The sequence below is a fragment of the Theropithecus gelada genome, chromosome 4 (genome assembly GCF_003255815.1).
Source record: "Theropithecus gelada isolate Dixy chromosome 4, Tgel_1.0, whole genome shotgun sequence".
NCBI classification, from domain to species: Eukaryota; Metazoa; Chordata; class Mammalia; order Primates; family Cercopithecidae; genus Theropithecus; species Theropithecus gelada.
In genome coordinates, this window is record NC_037671.1 from 77,915,739 (window position 1) to 77,933,083 (window position 17,345).

The 17,345-nt window shown below is 33.4% G+C and overlaps 1 protein-coding gene across 2 annotated transcripts in view; it reads right to left on the reverse strand.

Moving 5' to 3' along the window:
• PHIP (pleckstrin homology domain interacting protein) overlaps positions 1 to 17,345 on the reverse strand; it is a 138,393-nt gene that overhangs the window by 73,091 nt on the left and 47,957 nt on the right. For both annotated transcript variants that reach the window (XM_025381903.1, XM_025381902.1), the window contains exons 8-15: positions 11,134 to 11,355; positions 10,724 to 10,824; positions 4,400 to 4,470; positions 2,789 to 2,889; positions 2,656 to 2,696; positions 1,851 to 1,949; positions 933 to 1,086; positions 382 to 516 (exon numbers count right to left, since the gene is read on the reverse strand). In XM_025381903.1, the coding sequence (XP_025237688.1) occupies positions 382 to 516; positions 933 to 1,086; positions 1,851 to 1,949; positions 2,656 to 2,696; positions 2,789 to 2,889; positions 4,400 to 4,470; positions 10,724 to 10,824; positions 11,134 to 11,355 (924 nt within the window). The remainder of the gene's footprint in view (positions 1 to 381; positions 517 to 932; positions 1,087 to 1,850; positions 1,950 to 2,655; positions 2,697 to 2,788; positions 2,890 to 4,399; positions 4,471 to 10,723; positions 10,825 to 11,133; positions 11,356 to 17,345) is intronic.

Genomic DNA, 17,345 nt, shown 5'->3' on the forward strand with positions numbered 1-17,345 from the left:
TGATTCTTTGGCTTTAATTTTAAAATCAGTGTACTTGAGTCAAATTCTAGCACAATGTATTTATTTATAATTTCTTCATATGGTTTTCCAAATATTTTTTCTTCTCTATATTGTATCTTCATACTTGTGAATTTCCAAAGTTTCACTGCTAAAACTGTATCAGTTATCACAATATACAGGCACTGTAATATGCACAATTAATTTTCTTTTAAATTCAGCATGTCAATAAAGGTGTGAAACAAATCATTCTTTATTGATGGGAATTTAAAGTCAAAATAATGAACCAATTTTTAAATGGATTTCCTTTGTGATATGCAGAGTACCTTTGTCAAAAAGTTTCCAAATCTTTAGCAGGTATAAAATGAAGAGAATGATAATTACCATATTGAAATAAGATCGTATTTTGACTCCTCTTGCCAGATCCCACACTATCACATTCCCATCATGACCAGCAGAAAAGAGAACTCTAGGATCGAACGGGTGTGGTTCAAGAACAAATACCTCATCTTCATGACCCTGGAATATTTTTGAAGTGTCAAGGAATCATAGATATTAAAAAAGAAAGAAAAACAAACATAATGAAATACCAATATGGCACTATTTCTAGAAATGGAGTTTTAAGAAATATTAAATTGGCAAAACTATTCAAATTTGTCATATATAAATAATAATGAAACTGAGCTAATATCATTGTCCAGGGCTTGGTGGATGGATCTTTTCATATTAAAAAAAACCAGCAAATATCTACTATATATTTCCAAGCCAAACCTGTTTAACTGCATTATTAAAATTATTCACAGTCACTCACAAAGCAGTTACCCCAGCAAGCAAGAGATTTTAGTTAACATAAAAGACTTTATTCCTCAATGAGAATGTTTCATTCTGTAGTCAGCTTCAGTTATATCAAATAAAGATTAGAATTTTTTTCTCACCATCAGGACATGAATTAGTTGACCAGTGTAAGAATTCCAAACTTTCAGAGTCATGTTATTAACTGCAGTTATAACTGTATTGTCATGTCGATCCCAAGCTACCATAGTAACCTTCATTTTTGTGATTTTATCTTCTATTCCTTGAAGGTTTTGGCTGAAAGCGAGGAAGTATTTTACACTGACTATTAAAATACTGACACAACAAAAACCAAAACATATAATCTATAATTTGTATTTATATTCACTAACATAATAACTGTCACTTAACAGTAACTGAGAAGTTTGAATCAACATGGAATGAGGGTAAAAATCCCTGCACCAAGTCAGGAAATCCATGATTTCCAGAATTCTAGCACTTCGAAGCCATTAGTAACAGATGATCTTGCATAAATATCACTGCTATAACACTATCTAGATCCAGGAATTCTGTGCCATGCTGCTCACTCTCCACCTTTTACTGTTGCTGTCATCCCCTGCTGACTGTTCTGCTTTCCCATCCATCTGAGATGACTACACACAAATACAAGTGGAGAAAAACATTAAAAGCAAAATAACAGTTAAAACACGCAGTATAATTTATCTTGGCTGAAGAAACCATTGGACATAAAATATTGTCCCTCTGTGACAAATGAAACATATATGTTCTGGTTTCTGAAAAAAATATTTAGAGTTAAAACTATTATTACAGTACTTTTATCATCCCCTTAAAAAAATTAATTCAGTAAATGTCCTCAAATATGCCAATGAATCATTTCATAAAAATCTACACTGCTCATCTCCAATTGTACCTCTAGTTATTGCAGAAAAGTAGTAATTTTAACATGACATATAATTTTATAGGCTGAGAGTCACCAACCTGCACTATAATATACTTTAAATAATCAATATCTACAGAATATTTCAAATTTGACCTCTTACCCTGCTGGACGAGTAGCCATATCCAACAAAATGCTCTTCCATTCTCTTCGTTTAAATTGCCAAATACGTGCTGTCCCATCACGGCTCCCACTTACAAACCTATATTAAAAGGAATCAATCCCCCAAAGAGAAATCATACATGCTTTACCAAAATGCACTTTTTCCTGAGATCTCATTTAAAAAGACAGCATTCATCTTTACTTATGCAGCATTCTAGTAACTTCTGAAACTTAATGGGCTTTTTAGAATTTTATATGCAAATGTTCCAATTTTCATGGCTAGGTCACAAAAATAACATTTGCCAAAGTGATTCAAGGTCACTATGTACTACCCTAGAAATAAAATCGACATTTTCCAAGGAAAACACAACGATTTTCTTCTCAATATTAAAGAATCTGACTTATTCTACTCAAGGTATTAGAAGTAGCTTTATTTCCTTTTATAACAAGAACATGGGAAAATTTATACATCATCAATAAACAGGTCTGCCTCAAATATTATACTGTGACATATTTTCAATCTATACCAAAAGCTTCTCTACATTTTGAAACACATATGGAATATACAGGGTAATTTAAAAAGCAGTTATTACTAAAAGTGTCCAAGGATACTAACATTATTACAAATAAGATAAAGACATGTGCCTATGCACGTGAAGGCTTTATTCACTTTTAAGTATAACTGGTCAAGATCTTTATTTTAGGTAGGTGATCATTTCCTATACAACTTCAAATAAAATCTGATGACTAAAATTGTCTTTATTTCATAATTTTAAAATTAGAATTAAATTAGACAAATATTTTACCTGTTACTAGTGTTGGAAAACTGGATACTGTCAACTTTGTCCTATATATAAACAAATAAAAAAGTGGGTGCTGAATATAAACTCTTAGACTCACATAAATTATACTCATCTAATTCTTTTCACCAATACTTACAGTATGAAACTCCAATTCTGATATTTTCTCTGGCTGACCTGATCCAAAAAAATAAACCCGAATAATATGATCTGTGCTTCCCGTCGCCAGAAACATTCCACCTATGAAGAATAACAGCAATTATTTAGAAGTAAAACATAACTTCAAAATCTCTGAAAATTAGAAAATAAAATGTAAGCAAAATTACAATATATACTGAATTAATATTTTACTCCAAAACCATTCACATTTATCCTAAATATATAACGCATCTAACTGGAATTTAAGAAAGAAGTTTATGAATATATCTTTGACTAGAATGAATTTTTCAATATTTCCAGAAGTAAAGCTTTGCTCAAAAAATAATTTCACTAAGTGATTATATAACCATACCATGTTAAAATTATCTGTCATCTTCACTAGAAAATATTTCTCTTGCAATTCCGCTGAAATTTTTCTCTTGTCTTATTTCCCATGTGTCAAAATCTTACCAAACTTTTAAGGTCAACTCCCTCAGTAACTTTTCTTTACAAAGTTTGCAATCAAAGGAGGCTGGTCTCTTTAGAACTCCCCTAGGACTTTGTTTTGTAGCATATTCATTCTATCTTGCATTACAGTTACTTGTATGTGCACTGTACTCAAGAGTAATACTCTTCTACAGTATTGAAAATAATACTTGTATATAATAAAATATTTAAGTACTTTTGCTAAATGATCTACCCACTAACTCCTTAAAAACATCAAATTGTCTTTGAAAAAGGAGTAAAAATTCAGAGTATTCTGGATGCATGTATGATGCCTATATTTATGTGATTACTACACGGAACACTGAATCCATGGCAGTGGCACTGGACATCTAGAAATTAGAAAATGAACATGTTTGGGATATTAGTATGGCAAAAACAGACTCACTTCACCAGTTTGCTATCCCTTATCTCAGGTAATACTCCTATCCACAATTATAAAATAAGCAGAAAAAGTAAAACTGAAAATAAAGGTAGGAGGAACAGGTATTAGACACAATTTGGATCTACTCATGTTTCATTTAATTTTCTTGTCAATTTACTACAAATAACCAGGTTTTTTTAAATAACTTGTTTAAAAACACCCTAACATCCATTCAAAATGCTGCTGCATAAACACAAATCTGAATTGGAATCTTAGCACTGCTATACAATCATTTTTTAAAGTGCAAATAAGAACAATATGCAGCGAATGAACTGATAAAGATGTACAAATATGAATCAAATGTATTTTACTTAACTATAGAATACCTTCAAAATCCATGAAAACATAAACCTGATTTAAAATACTGTTCTTACAATGAAACAAGTATTTAAACATTCATTCTTTAACAGGGTCGATTTTGAAACTATTTATTCTCTCCTACTAGAACATTATAGTCTTCTTAAAGAAAAACATTAGTCATGTGATTCTATAAACTAAACTCTTACATAACTGAAATACTTCTAAGCTAGTTTATATGATTCTTGGTTACTCACTAGCTCTGGCATATGTATAAGAACATGATTTTTAATACAACAGTAAATATTTTCCTAAATATTATGCGCTCCACTAGAAGGTTTCTAAATGAACAACTTTAAGTGGAAAATTAGAATGGGGGAAACTTACCAGCACTAAAAGAAGAACAGATCATTTGAACTCCAGGCCGAGGGCGCTCTGTAAATTTTGCAGGTCTTGGGCTGTAATACAAAAAATAAACAATTAAAAAAATCCTAAAGGAACCAGTAGCACCAGAAATAATCTGTTTCAAAAAATAATCCCAGAAGGGCAAAATTAAGTAAGAAGCAAGAGATGGCTCCCTTCCTAAAAACAACTTAGAAATAATTACGTGTCATAAATCAGCAGATCTTGTAGAAATTCGAGATACAGATTTTGTAGGACCTCCTGATTATACAACAATACGTACATGGAACAATTCCAAAGGCACTGTCATACCAGACATGCAGTTACTAGTTACACTTACTTCTAATCAAATTTAACATGTTCTCAGTTTTTCATACAGAATAGCAACGTACAAACATGTAAGGAATAAAGCTATTCGCAAACATGAATACAGTAGCAAAATAGGTGCTGTCTGTGTCTTATGTATCTCATCAATAACTAAACTTTTTCAGTATTTTACATTTTTAATTAAACTTCTTCCTTCTTTGACCTACTAATGTGATAAAACATGTCCTTTAGGACCCCAAAAAGTAGGAATATTACATTTATCCTAGTGAAAATCTGAAGATAATGTGACTCTTACATCAACTATAATGAATACTCATTCAAAATAGCAGTCTACAGAAAATAAGTTACACTCAACTGTATTTATATAAATTACATAACTGTATTACAGATTACATTTTATATCAGTACTACTGATATTAAATGTTTAATGTTACAGCCAACCAATTAGAGAAAATGAAGATTTTTATCATACTACCAGCTCTAATACATTTAACAATGTGTATGTAATGTTCCAATATACTGATTATATTTGAAGCCCTACTTACTGTTCATTTTGGCATAGTTCTTCTACACTATTTGAGGAAATGCAAAAATAATTAGAGCCTTAAGCCTATATAACTTTCAGAATCTATAACAAATTTAGCAGTTTTAGTTTTGTGATCATTTACTGGAAAAAAGTATATACATGAAACATTTCTGAGCTATAGGTTGGTGCAAAAATAACTGCAATTTTTGCCATGTTTAAAAAAGTTTTTTACCATGAAAATAATGGCAAAAACTGCAATTATTTTTGTACCAATCTAATATATATTCTGAGCAATGAGAATTACCTTTTTTTACTGACACAGAATGCAACAAAATGTTAAGAATTTAAAAAGTAAGTTTGTAAATAGTTTTACATTAGTATTTACAACAAATTCTATTAATATTCACAGGCTCTAACAGCTGAGCAAAACAAATATCATTTAGAGAGACAGATATTAGAACATTCTTAAAACCTAAACGTTTATTCAGAGCAAAATTAATTGTAATTTAAGTAAATTAATCTGAATTATGAAGGCAACTAAATACATTGCTTTCATTACTATCTTAAGGATTGTAGCTCTAGATTTTTGCTAATTTTTGGTACATCTGCTCACATAAGCTCCAAGCAAGCATTTACCTGAAACTCATTACAAAAATATGCAAATAGTCTTAGAGATTACCATTTTTTAAAAGATTTTTATTTTAGAAAGGAAATCAGTATATCGAAGAGATATCTGCACTCCCATGTTTGCTGTAACACTGTTCACAATAGAGAAGATTTGTGTTTTTTTTGTTTTGTTAGGTAGAGTCTCACTCTGTGGCTCAGGCTGGAGTGCAGTGGCGCAATCTCAGCTCATTGCAACCTCTGCCTCCCAGGTTCAAATGATTCTCCTACCTCAACTTAAAATTTTTTAAGTTAAATTACAGCCAAATGACAACAGCAATGAAATTATATTTTAAAATATTAAATTAGTGTGACAATGTAAGTAATTATGTGTTTAATTTGTTTACTTGTTTAGGTTTAAAGCAAATCAGTAAGGTTCATTTAATGGAAAATATGCACACATAGACGCTTTGGAACCTTATGGACCACCATTTGAGTCTTTGTCATTGTTAATGTTACTTATTTTTAGATACTTTTTTTAGACACTTCTCTTTACACACTGGTGAATTATTTTGATTAACCAATAAATTTAATAAAGCACTACAAGTTACTTTGTTTATTATTGGAGACAGAGTCTCATTCTGTCACCCAGGACAAAGTGTAGTGACACTATCTCAACTCACTACAACCTCTGCCTCCCAGGTTCAAGTGATTCTCATGCCTCAGCCTCCCAAGTAGCTGGGATTACAGGTATGCACCACCATGCCTGGCTAATTCTTATATTTTCAGTAGAGACAGGAGTTTTACCATGTTGGCCAGGCTGGTCTCAAACTCCTGACCTCAGGTCATCTGCCCGCCTTGGCCTCCCAAAGTGCTGGGATTACAGGCATAAGCCAACACTCCCTGCCACAAGAGCGAAGATTTGGAAGCAACCACAGGGTCCAACAACAGATGAATGGATAAAGAAAATGTGGTACTTATACACAATGGGGTACTATTCAGCCATAAAAAAGAATGAAATCCTGTCATTTGTAACAACACAGATGGAACTGAAGGTTATTATGCTAAGTGAAATAAGGCAGGCACAGAAAGACAAACATCACATGTTCTCACTTATTTTTGGGATCTACAAATCAAAACAGTTGAATTCATGAGATAGTAGAGGATGGCTATTATAGGCTGGGAAAGGTAGTGGGAGGAAGAGGAGGGAGGTGGGGATGGTTAATGAGTACAAAACTAATAGAATGAATGAATAAGGCCTAGTATTTGATAGCACAGCAGGTGACTATAATCAACAATAGTTATACATTTTTAAATGACTAAAGGAGTATAATTGGATAGTCTGTAAAACAAAGGATAAATGCTTGAAGGGATGGATACCCTCTTTAACACCATGTGATTATTATGTATTGCATGTCTGTATCAAAAGATCTCATGTACCCCATAAATATATACACCTATGTACCCACAAAAACTAAAATTGAAAAATAAAGATTTTATATTTTTAAAGAGAAAAAACAAGTGGGTACCCATAATTTGTTTTTAGATGCATTATTTGAGGAAACGTTTTTTAAAAGGGCCTTGGGCCGAGTTCAGTTTCTAGGTCTATCACTTATCAAGTGTGTGACCTTAGGCCAAGTTATCATTTCTGTACCTCAGTCTCCTCATCTGTAAAACAGGGGTAATTAACAGAACCTACCTCAGAGTTGCTGGGAGAATTAAATAAGTGCGATTCATGTAAAGTGCTTAGTACAGTGTCCAATATGCTCAATAAATATTAGTATTTTTATTAGGTTCAACAAGTTCTAGCCAATCCTTCAATGACTAACTGCCATTTAGTTTGGCACAGTGGTTAAAAGGGGTTTCTCATATTATACCTCTAGTAGTATTTAAATCCTGGCTCCAGTACCACCTGCTAACAATGTAACCTGCTGTGCCCCAGTTTTTTCCCTTATCTGCCCCAGAGATAATAACTGTACCTTTCTCAAAGGGTTATTTATAGGGATTGAGATAACAAATATGAAATGCTTAGTACTAGCTTGGCAGACTAAGTGCCTAATAATCACCAATAAAAATTTGTAATTATCATATTATACGCCTATTTTAGGATTCCTAGTCTCTTTACACCTAAGTCTAAATATACTTGGACAGCTTCCTCCTACCCAGAGACCTCTGGGGCTAACTTATGGTTCAATTAGCCACTTCGACTACCCATTTAAGAAACAGCATCTTTACTGGAGAGTTGGTAATATACACATACAAGTGAACGTATAAAGATATTTGAGTTCCCAAAGTTGAACTGATTCATTCAACTAATGCAGATGCTGGGTTTCTAAAGTCATTTCCCCCAGCAGATTATACAAAAGCATTATAGCTAAATACAGTTTTTGCCTTTATTAATTAAATCCTATGTGACATAAACACAGTAGAAATCTATATCCTGTCAAATTTTTGGCAGTTTTCAACTATGTGTAAATACATAAAGAGAATAGGTGTTTCAAGGCTTATATCTAAAGAGCAATGGATTGTTCTTATTTTTATATTTTTAATGAGACAGGATCTTGGCCCTGTCGCCAAGGCTACAGTATAGTGGTGTGATCACAGCTCATTTCAGCCTCCAACTCCTGGGCTCAAGCAAGCCTCTCACCTCAGTCCCCTGAGTAGCTGGGACTGTAAGTGTGCACCACCATGTCTGGTGTTTGTTGTTGCTGTTGTTTGTTTGTTTGTTTGAATTTTTGTAGAGATAAGATCTTGCTCTGTTACTTAGGCTGGTCTCAAAGTTCTGAACTCAAGTGATCCTCCTTCCTTGACCTCCCAAAGTCCTGGAATTACAGGTATGAGCCACCGTGCCCAGCCACATTACTCATTCTTACGCCTGAACTCTGAATTTAAAAAATTTAAGGAACAATTTTAATTCCAATTAGGAAAGAATATTACTTATAAATAACCAGAAAAAACTTTAAAGTCCAAAAATAAAAAAAATTGCTAAGCTGTATACAACAGCTCTATGGAACACAATGGAAGCTATTAAAATAAATATAAATATCTATGGTAAAATATTTAAAAAAAACAAAATTATATATATTTTCCTAATTGTATCTATATAAAAACATTCATGGAGAAAAAATACTGTATTAGGGTAGTGGTTTATATGTGATTCTACATAAAGGTTCTGAAAAAAATCACTTATATGGAAAAGCTCACTTCTCAAGCATCCAGAAACATGAAATGTTATTGTACTTAGCAATATAATCCTCAAGAAGCATAAATAAGGTGTGAGCTTAATTCTGTAAAACATTTTCTGTTCCTATCCCAATTTGAACATTGCTAATCACTTTTTCTTCTCTAAAACAATAAGATAGAAAGAGAGAAAGGTATCCCAATCAGGTCCACAAGGAGGTTAAAAATATATACAAGAAAACAACAATTAACAATTAACTATTGCTATTGTCCATATACATCAGTAAAATATTTCAACTTTTATCTATCAATAAAGACTTTAAATACGAGGGATGCAACTGAAGTGAAGTCAACTTGCTTTGTCCAAAGAACCATGTTTTAAATCACAATCTTTTTTCAAACGAAGTAGTTTTATTATGTTACTCGAGCTACCATGGCCCCCAAGCTGCCATAAAAACCACTCTACAAGAATGTTCATACACATGAAATTAAAGAAGCAGGCATTGCATTACAATCATCTAAACGCTACTGTTTTTAAAATAATAAAGGCATGCATATTTTATTAAATAACTTGGGTTGGCAATTTATACACAGAAGTCAGAGATAATTATTGAGATATACTTTCTAATCTGAATGACTTTCTACCTCGAGTGGCAGAAATGGCCATTTCAACACTGTGAAATCAACTGAATACACTACTTCCTTGTTCAAAGACTACCCATGGAGCAAATACACTATTTCCTCTCCCCACTACATCCACTTAAAAGATACGGTATAGAGGCCAGGCACGGTGGCTCACGAAACCCCATCTCTACTAAAAATACAAAAAACTTAGCCGGGCGTGGTGGCGGGCGCCTGTAGTCCCACCTACTTGGGAGGCTAAGGCAGGAGAATGGTGTGAACCCGGGAGGCGGAGCTTGCAGTGGGCTGAGACACAGAGTGAGACTCCACCTCAAAAATAAATAAATAAACAAACAAATAAACAAAAGATATGGTATAGAAAGTATCAAAGGGCAGAAGAGTGCTCTAGTCCTGGCCTTGCCAATTTTTAAGCATTGTTTTAACTATGGGAAAGTCTTTCAACCTTTTCAGTGCCCTTAATCAAAAGATAATACTATCCAACCAACTTGTTTTGATAAACCAAAGTATTAACATGGGAGACTGCACAAACGCAAAATGCTATTATGGGGAGGGAGGGGAATACATCTATCTACCTTGATGCAGTTTAGTGAAACCTCAATGATTCTGTCTCCCTTTGTTTTCCTAGATCTAAAATAAAATCTCAAGTTTATAGATTCAGTAGCATCAATTATTAAAATTATTTTAAAGAACAGCATTAGCAATTCTTAAGATTATGTTCTCAGCATCAAAAGCAGCTATTAAAATATGCAGCACATAGAAAGGAGTGGTAATAAAATAGGTAAATTCTGAAGGAAAGAGCTATGATTAGGATAAAGAGAAAAAAAAAGTGAACATGAGAAAACTTTATTTGAAACATAGAAAAAGAGGGAGGTATAAAAACAAAACAGGTTAGTAAACAGCCAAAAGAGGATTTCTATTATTTACTCAAGGAGAAAAAGTAAATGTATTCCCATTGTCGACTACTTCATACTTTCGCAATTCCACTCATTAAATTAAACATATTTATTCTATGAAATAAAATAGAAACTGACTTTATTTTAAGGGTTCCAGCATCCCAGAGCCAAAAACAAATAGTGCCATCTGCCCCAGTAGAAGATAGATATCTCTTTGAGCCACTGCACAATGGTGAGAACTGAAAAGACAATCACAGAAAAAATATCTTTACAAGAGTGACATAGTCCAAATAAAATCTACTTTTTGCGATTGAAATAGCAACTAACAGTAACAGTTAGAAAATGGCAAGAATTTACCAAGGTTATGTTATTTAAAGTACATATATTTATAAAGAAAGCAGTCTTCATTTTAGTTGGCTTTATATACTGGATTATAAAAGTGATTATAAAAGTAACTTCTTAAAATTTAATAACCAAAAGCGACTTCATTAAATTTACTTTACATTATAACAACAACAAAAAAAATGTATAGGGATTAAGACAATTACCTGTAGTGATGTAATAGATGCACTATGGCCCTGAAGAACAGCCAAAGGTGCACAGGTTCGAAGACACCAGACTCGGATCATTTTATCACAACTTCCAGCTGCTATCATGGTATTCTCATAGTTTACAGCCATGTCTGATATTTCAGCAGCATGTCCTCTTAAGGTAGCTAATAACCTCCCATCATCTGTTGCCCATATTTTCACAAGACAGTCATCAGAACCCTTAAAGTAAGAACGAATATTAATAGAATTAACCCTATACATTTTAATTCAAAATCTTAACACTAATAAATCATATCTGTTATATCCACTTCTGAACAAGTATATTTTTAAATACCAAAAATTGTTAAATATTTGTGTTAGGAATCTTCCTCTACACAAAGCTCTTTATTAAATTAAATCACTGAAAAAGAGCACTTGTGTACTCACCAGCAAATAAGAGAAGTGGAATACTGACGATAATTAATATTTACCTTTGGTTCCCTATCTACTATCAAAGTACCCTCAATGTGGATTTCTGTAAAAGAATTTGAAATTCTGAAGTAAAAAAAAAAAAAAATTATAGTTGCAAAACAAATGCAAGATACAATGGTGACTAATATTATCTATTTTGTTTTGTAATACAAAACTAAAAGTAAGCTTGTTTGGGGCTTTTTCTCTCAGGAAGCTAGGAGTTTCCTATCACTGATCTTCAGCTGAAAACATGACATCATCTATCAGAAAAAAAATTAACCTTATCTGTATGAAGTCAATAAAAATACATAAATTACTTATTTATTCTGCCATAGTAGTGTAAGTCCAGAAAGAAATTGTAAAGGATATGGAGTTTCCTATGGATACCTATATTGACAAATGAACATTCCGATTTTATATAGACAAAATAGAGATAGAACATTGAGACTTTATTTTTTATTATAAAAATTTTAAATATATAAGAAAGTAGAAAGAATAGCGTCATTAATCACCATATATCTACTTCCCAGATTCAAAACTTAATTTTTTGCCACATTTTCTAGTCTTTAACACAAGGTTAAAAGAGAAAACACACACTCTTGCAAAATTACTGAATATTTTACAGGATACAGTTTTACTAAGGGTTCATGTTAGAATGCTTAACGACCTTCCAATCTAATTCTTAAAGAAACACCTTCATATCTGACATTAGAAAGAACTCAAAAGGACCTACAGAGGCATATAATTCAGACAACTTTCTGCATCATACTGACAATAAATATAACATATAAATGTTTCCAAACACTGTATCAACAGAATATGTTAAATGCTGTATCTTAAATCAGACTTAAATCAGCCAATGCTACCTAAAACACCCCCCAATTAACTATAAAACCAGTTCTTCTGACTGAGTTCTTCATCTACTAAATAAGGAGGCTAAATTGAATTGTCTTTAAAGTTCCCTATACCTCTAAAATTAAGTGATTCATGCATTCATTTATCCCTTTGCCTTGTGATTATGTGACAATCACTAAAGATATAAGAATGAGATATAAAGACACAGTATTCTTGTCCTTGTGAAGCAAGACAGAAGAATGTAAATGTAATGATGTACTATATATTATATAGGACATATAAACACTTACATGTCCTAAGTGTTTAACCACTGTTAATCAGCAAAGATTCAAACAAGGAAACGGTCTACTTTTCCTGAGAAGATGGAGAGGTACGGTGTGGAAAGGAACCCAGAAGCGGTGATGCTTGAATAGAGTCTCACGGAAGAAGAGGCAATGTAATGTAGCGGCTTAGAGGACAGCCTCCAGGGTCAAATGTATGACTTTGGACATGTTACATATACTTCTTGTGCCTCAGATTTCTCATCTATGCCTACCTCATAGGATTGTCACAAAACTAAATGAGAGTGAAGAGATAAGACAGTGTCTGACACATGGTTACAGCTTTATCTTCTAACACTACCTTTGCTGCTGACAGTATTCATATTCTTATTACTTTAAAAAGAGCATTCCATAATGCGACTATAAACTATGGTCAAAAGCATGAAAATGTGAAACAATGTGAGTAGTTCATAGAATTGCAAGCAGCCTGCAAGGTTATTTACAGTGTGAGGTGAAGGCATACGGATGAAAAAGTAAGAAAAATTTGTGAAAGGCCTTTTACGGCTTACTAAGAAAAGTCGTGTGTAATGAGGGTCACTGAAGATATCAAACAGGTGAGTATCCGTCATATTTGTGTTTTCTAAAAATCATCCTGGCATCAGTGTGAATTAGGCTAGAAAGTAGGAGACCAGTTGAAAGTTGTTAAAAGAGCATGGTCAGGAGAGAATGAGTGGTAACACAAATTATAGCAGCAAAAAAGAATAATCAAAGACATGACTATAACAGCTGTTCGGGGAATAAAAGGGATAAGGAGCATATCACTGATTATCTGTTGGAAGTGAAGGAAGAGCTGCAGCAGATTATGACTCCCAGAAAGCTGGTCTATACCACCACCTGGCACATGGGAAACACATTAGGGATTTGCTGAGTAAAAAAATGCTTTAGGGCACTCATTCAAATTAAATTCTCTAAATTTCACAAACTGAATCAATGTGTTCACTACATTTGATTATCTTCCCAAAACTGAAGCAATATTTGGTTCTCAACTGCATTCAGTACAGAAAGAATTTTAAGTACACTACAGTAGGTAGACTATATAACAAAAGTAAAATCATGACACCATGTTATCTTCAAATACGGATACAATTCATATCATTCTTATGAATCTTTGAATGTGTTTTACATTCCACTATAAAGGTGCTTCACGTATTTTTCGTGTTAACAAATAAAAACACCAGTCTTTTGACCAAAATGTCAGTTTTAATAAAAGGAACAATGGCAATCTGTGACCTAAAATTAACCTCCAGTGACCTTCATCAATTAAAATGTAACAAGAAGTCCCACTATATTCCTACTGGGTTTATCATTTAGTTATCTTACCAATTTCGTATTGCTTGATTAAATTTGCTCTTTTTAGACAAGTGCTGAAACAAATAAAAATGCATATTCTTCCCTCTGAGTGTGTATTATCTCAATTAACCTTTCTTTTCTTCCATCAAATTGCCAGAGAGAAATTTTTGATCATCCTTTCACAAAAATCTCTCTCCATTATCCTCTTCCATGACCCACAGAAGTTTGCTGCCCCTACCCCTAATTCCACCCCCCAGGACTGCTGGAAGATTTTCAAACAGAATTCTCAGCATTCTTAAGCAATTTCTATCTTATGTATCATCACTTGTGATTATTAATTCACCTTTATGGAAATTTGAAACAAAAGATAATCTGAGCACAAATTCAATAAAGCTCTCTTAAGATGACTATACAAGTACTCAAAAATAATTGACTAAAAGAACTGCAGAGGAAAAATTAAATGTATTGGGAAAAAATGTTTAAAGTACTATAAATGTGTTTTATTTTATTATTTATACACTTCTTTGTTTAGTTTGAGATAGTCTTACTCTGTTACCCTGGCTGGAGTACAGTGGCATGATCATGGCTCACTGTAACCTCCACCTCCCAGGTTCAAGTGGTTCTCATGCCTCAGCCTTCTGAGTAGCTGGGATTACAGATGTGCACCACTACACCCAGTTAATTTCTGTATCTTTACTAGAGATGGGGTTTCGCCCTGGTGACCAGGCTGGTCTCGAACTCCTGGCCTCAAGTAATCCACCCACCTTGGCCTCCCAAAGGGCTGGGATTACAGGCTATAAATGTGTTTTAAGTAAATGAGGAAGAATGAATTAAAAATTGATAAATATCATTATTTTTAAAAAGACCAAAACGTCTAACATAATTTGAACAGATACACTCTCTTTTCCATAAGCCTACCTCTAGTTCCACCAATGTCACTAAGATCAACAAGCCAGAAAGTAAGATATTATAGTCTTTCAGCCAAAGAAAAATAAAATGTTAAAGCCAAGTTACGGATATTAAAAACAACAGTATGTAAACAGTGAAAAGGGGCCATGACATAAGATACACTTCTTCTAAGGTGTATGAAGGAAAAAGAAGTAGCGAGAGATCATGTAACCTCAGCAAAAACAAAACAAAAAAAATCAGACGATTAAAAGTGAACGGGAGAGAACAACAGAATGAACTAAAAAAGTGAAGAAAGTTTGGAAATGCAGTGAAATAAAAGCAGTAAGAAAGCTGGAAAAATTCTGCAAGCAACAATTAAAGATCTGCTAAATTGAAACAGTATGATGTTAGAAATACCTCAACTGACATAGTTTTTTTTCAGCAAAGCTCCAATACCCAGGGGAAAACAAAGTAGTCATTTCTTTTCAGTAACATCTCAATGCTGCTGGGGATTTCTGCTCGGGCTGGGAATTGGAAAATTAAGAAAACTTAAAAGTCCAAAGTATAAGTGAAAATAAGTGATTAAGCTGGAAATGTTTTACCTAAGAATGACAATTGAGTTTTAAATGCCTGTTTAAGAGTTTGTATTTAACCTGCTCAGGTAGTCACTAGGCAATTTGTTAGCAGGCAAGACATGGTCACTATAGTATTTTAGCCAGATCCTGCTAGTGTCTACGTGAGTAATAGATCTGAAGCTACAAGAAGAGGTTTAGATTAGAGATAAGAGATCTGGGTGTTATCAGTTTATACCACAGTAGTCAAAACAATGATAGCAGACGAGATTGTCAAGAGAGACTATTTAGTGTAGATTTTTATCTGAAAAACTATGAACAGGTTTTAAGAAATCCATGGGGTGGGTACAAAATTTAAAATTCTTTTTTATAATTCATTTTAAAATCAAATTATTAAGCTAGTGTTTAATCACAAAGATAAGAGAGTAGTAAATCACTTGTTTCATTTTTCTTGTTTTTTTTTTTTTTGAGACGAAGTCTTGTTCTGTCGCCCAGGCTGGAATACTGTAGTGCAATCTCGCCTCACTGCAACCTCTGTATCCCAGGTTCAAGAGATTCTCCTGCCTCAGCCTCCCGAATAGCTGGAATTACAGGTGCCTGCCACCACAACCAGCTAATTTTTATATTTTTAGTAGAGACAGGGTTTTGCCATGTTGGTCAGGCTGGTCTCAAACTCCTGACCTCAAGTGATCTGTCTGTCTCAGCCTCCCAAATTGCTGGGATTATAGTCATGAGCCACCACACCCAGCCTCATTTTTCAATAATGTAAAATGGTCATAATTACTGTGAAAGAGTGCTCATTAATATTATCATTTGTTTATATCAAACTTAGCATAAGCTGGAAAAATCTCAAGAAAATCTGTATAGCCTTTAGCTTATTTAAATCCCAAAACAATGAGACACCAAATTTACAGGTTTTTTTTTTTTAAGTCAAGACAATCTTGTCATCAAAGGATGAAGCCAAGGAAGCTAAAAGAGTACATCTCTATACTTGAAAAAAAAGGATGAGTTTGTGTCCTTTGTAGGGACATGGATGCAGCTGGAAACCATCATTCTTAGCAAACTATCACAAGAATAGAAAACCAAACACCGCATGTTCTCACTCATAGGTGGGAACTGAACAATGAGATCACTTGGACTCAGGAAGGGGAACATCACACACTGGGGCCTATCATGGGGAGGGGGGAGGGGGGAGGGATGTCATTGGGAGTTATACCTGATGTAAATGACCAGTTGATGGGTGCTGACGAGTTGATGGGTGCAGCACAGTAACATGGCACAAGTATACATATGTAACAAACCTGCACGTTATGCACATGTACCCTAGAACTTAAAGTATAATAATAAAAAAAAATGATGTGAGATTAAATGAGATAATGCATGAAAGCTTAGCAGAGTTCTGCTTTATAATAAGTACTCAATAAATACTGTGTTTTTTTAATTTTATGTGTTTGAAACCAAATAAATATTCATCAAGTAAAAAAAAAAAAAGAAAACACAACAGCATAGATATTATTTATGAGAACGTGTGTTGAGAAAGGGTGGGAATTAAACAAAATTTACATTTTTCCAATCCTAAGAATTTGGCTTCAAGTACTCTAAAAATTACCTTAGCCTACTGCCACACCTGAAAAAACCACACATATTATGATAAAGAAATGTGCCTAAAAAACAGTCAACATGCTTCTGCACTTTAGGACGAAGGAAGAAAATAGCATCAGACATTTACTCTGTAACCACTGTTATTTCTTCCAGTACTTTACAGTATGGAGGTAATGGTACCTATCACTTTTCCCTTCAGCATGCAGCTGCATTTCTTACTATAAGCAATTAG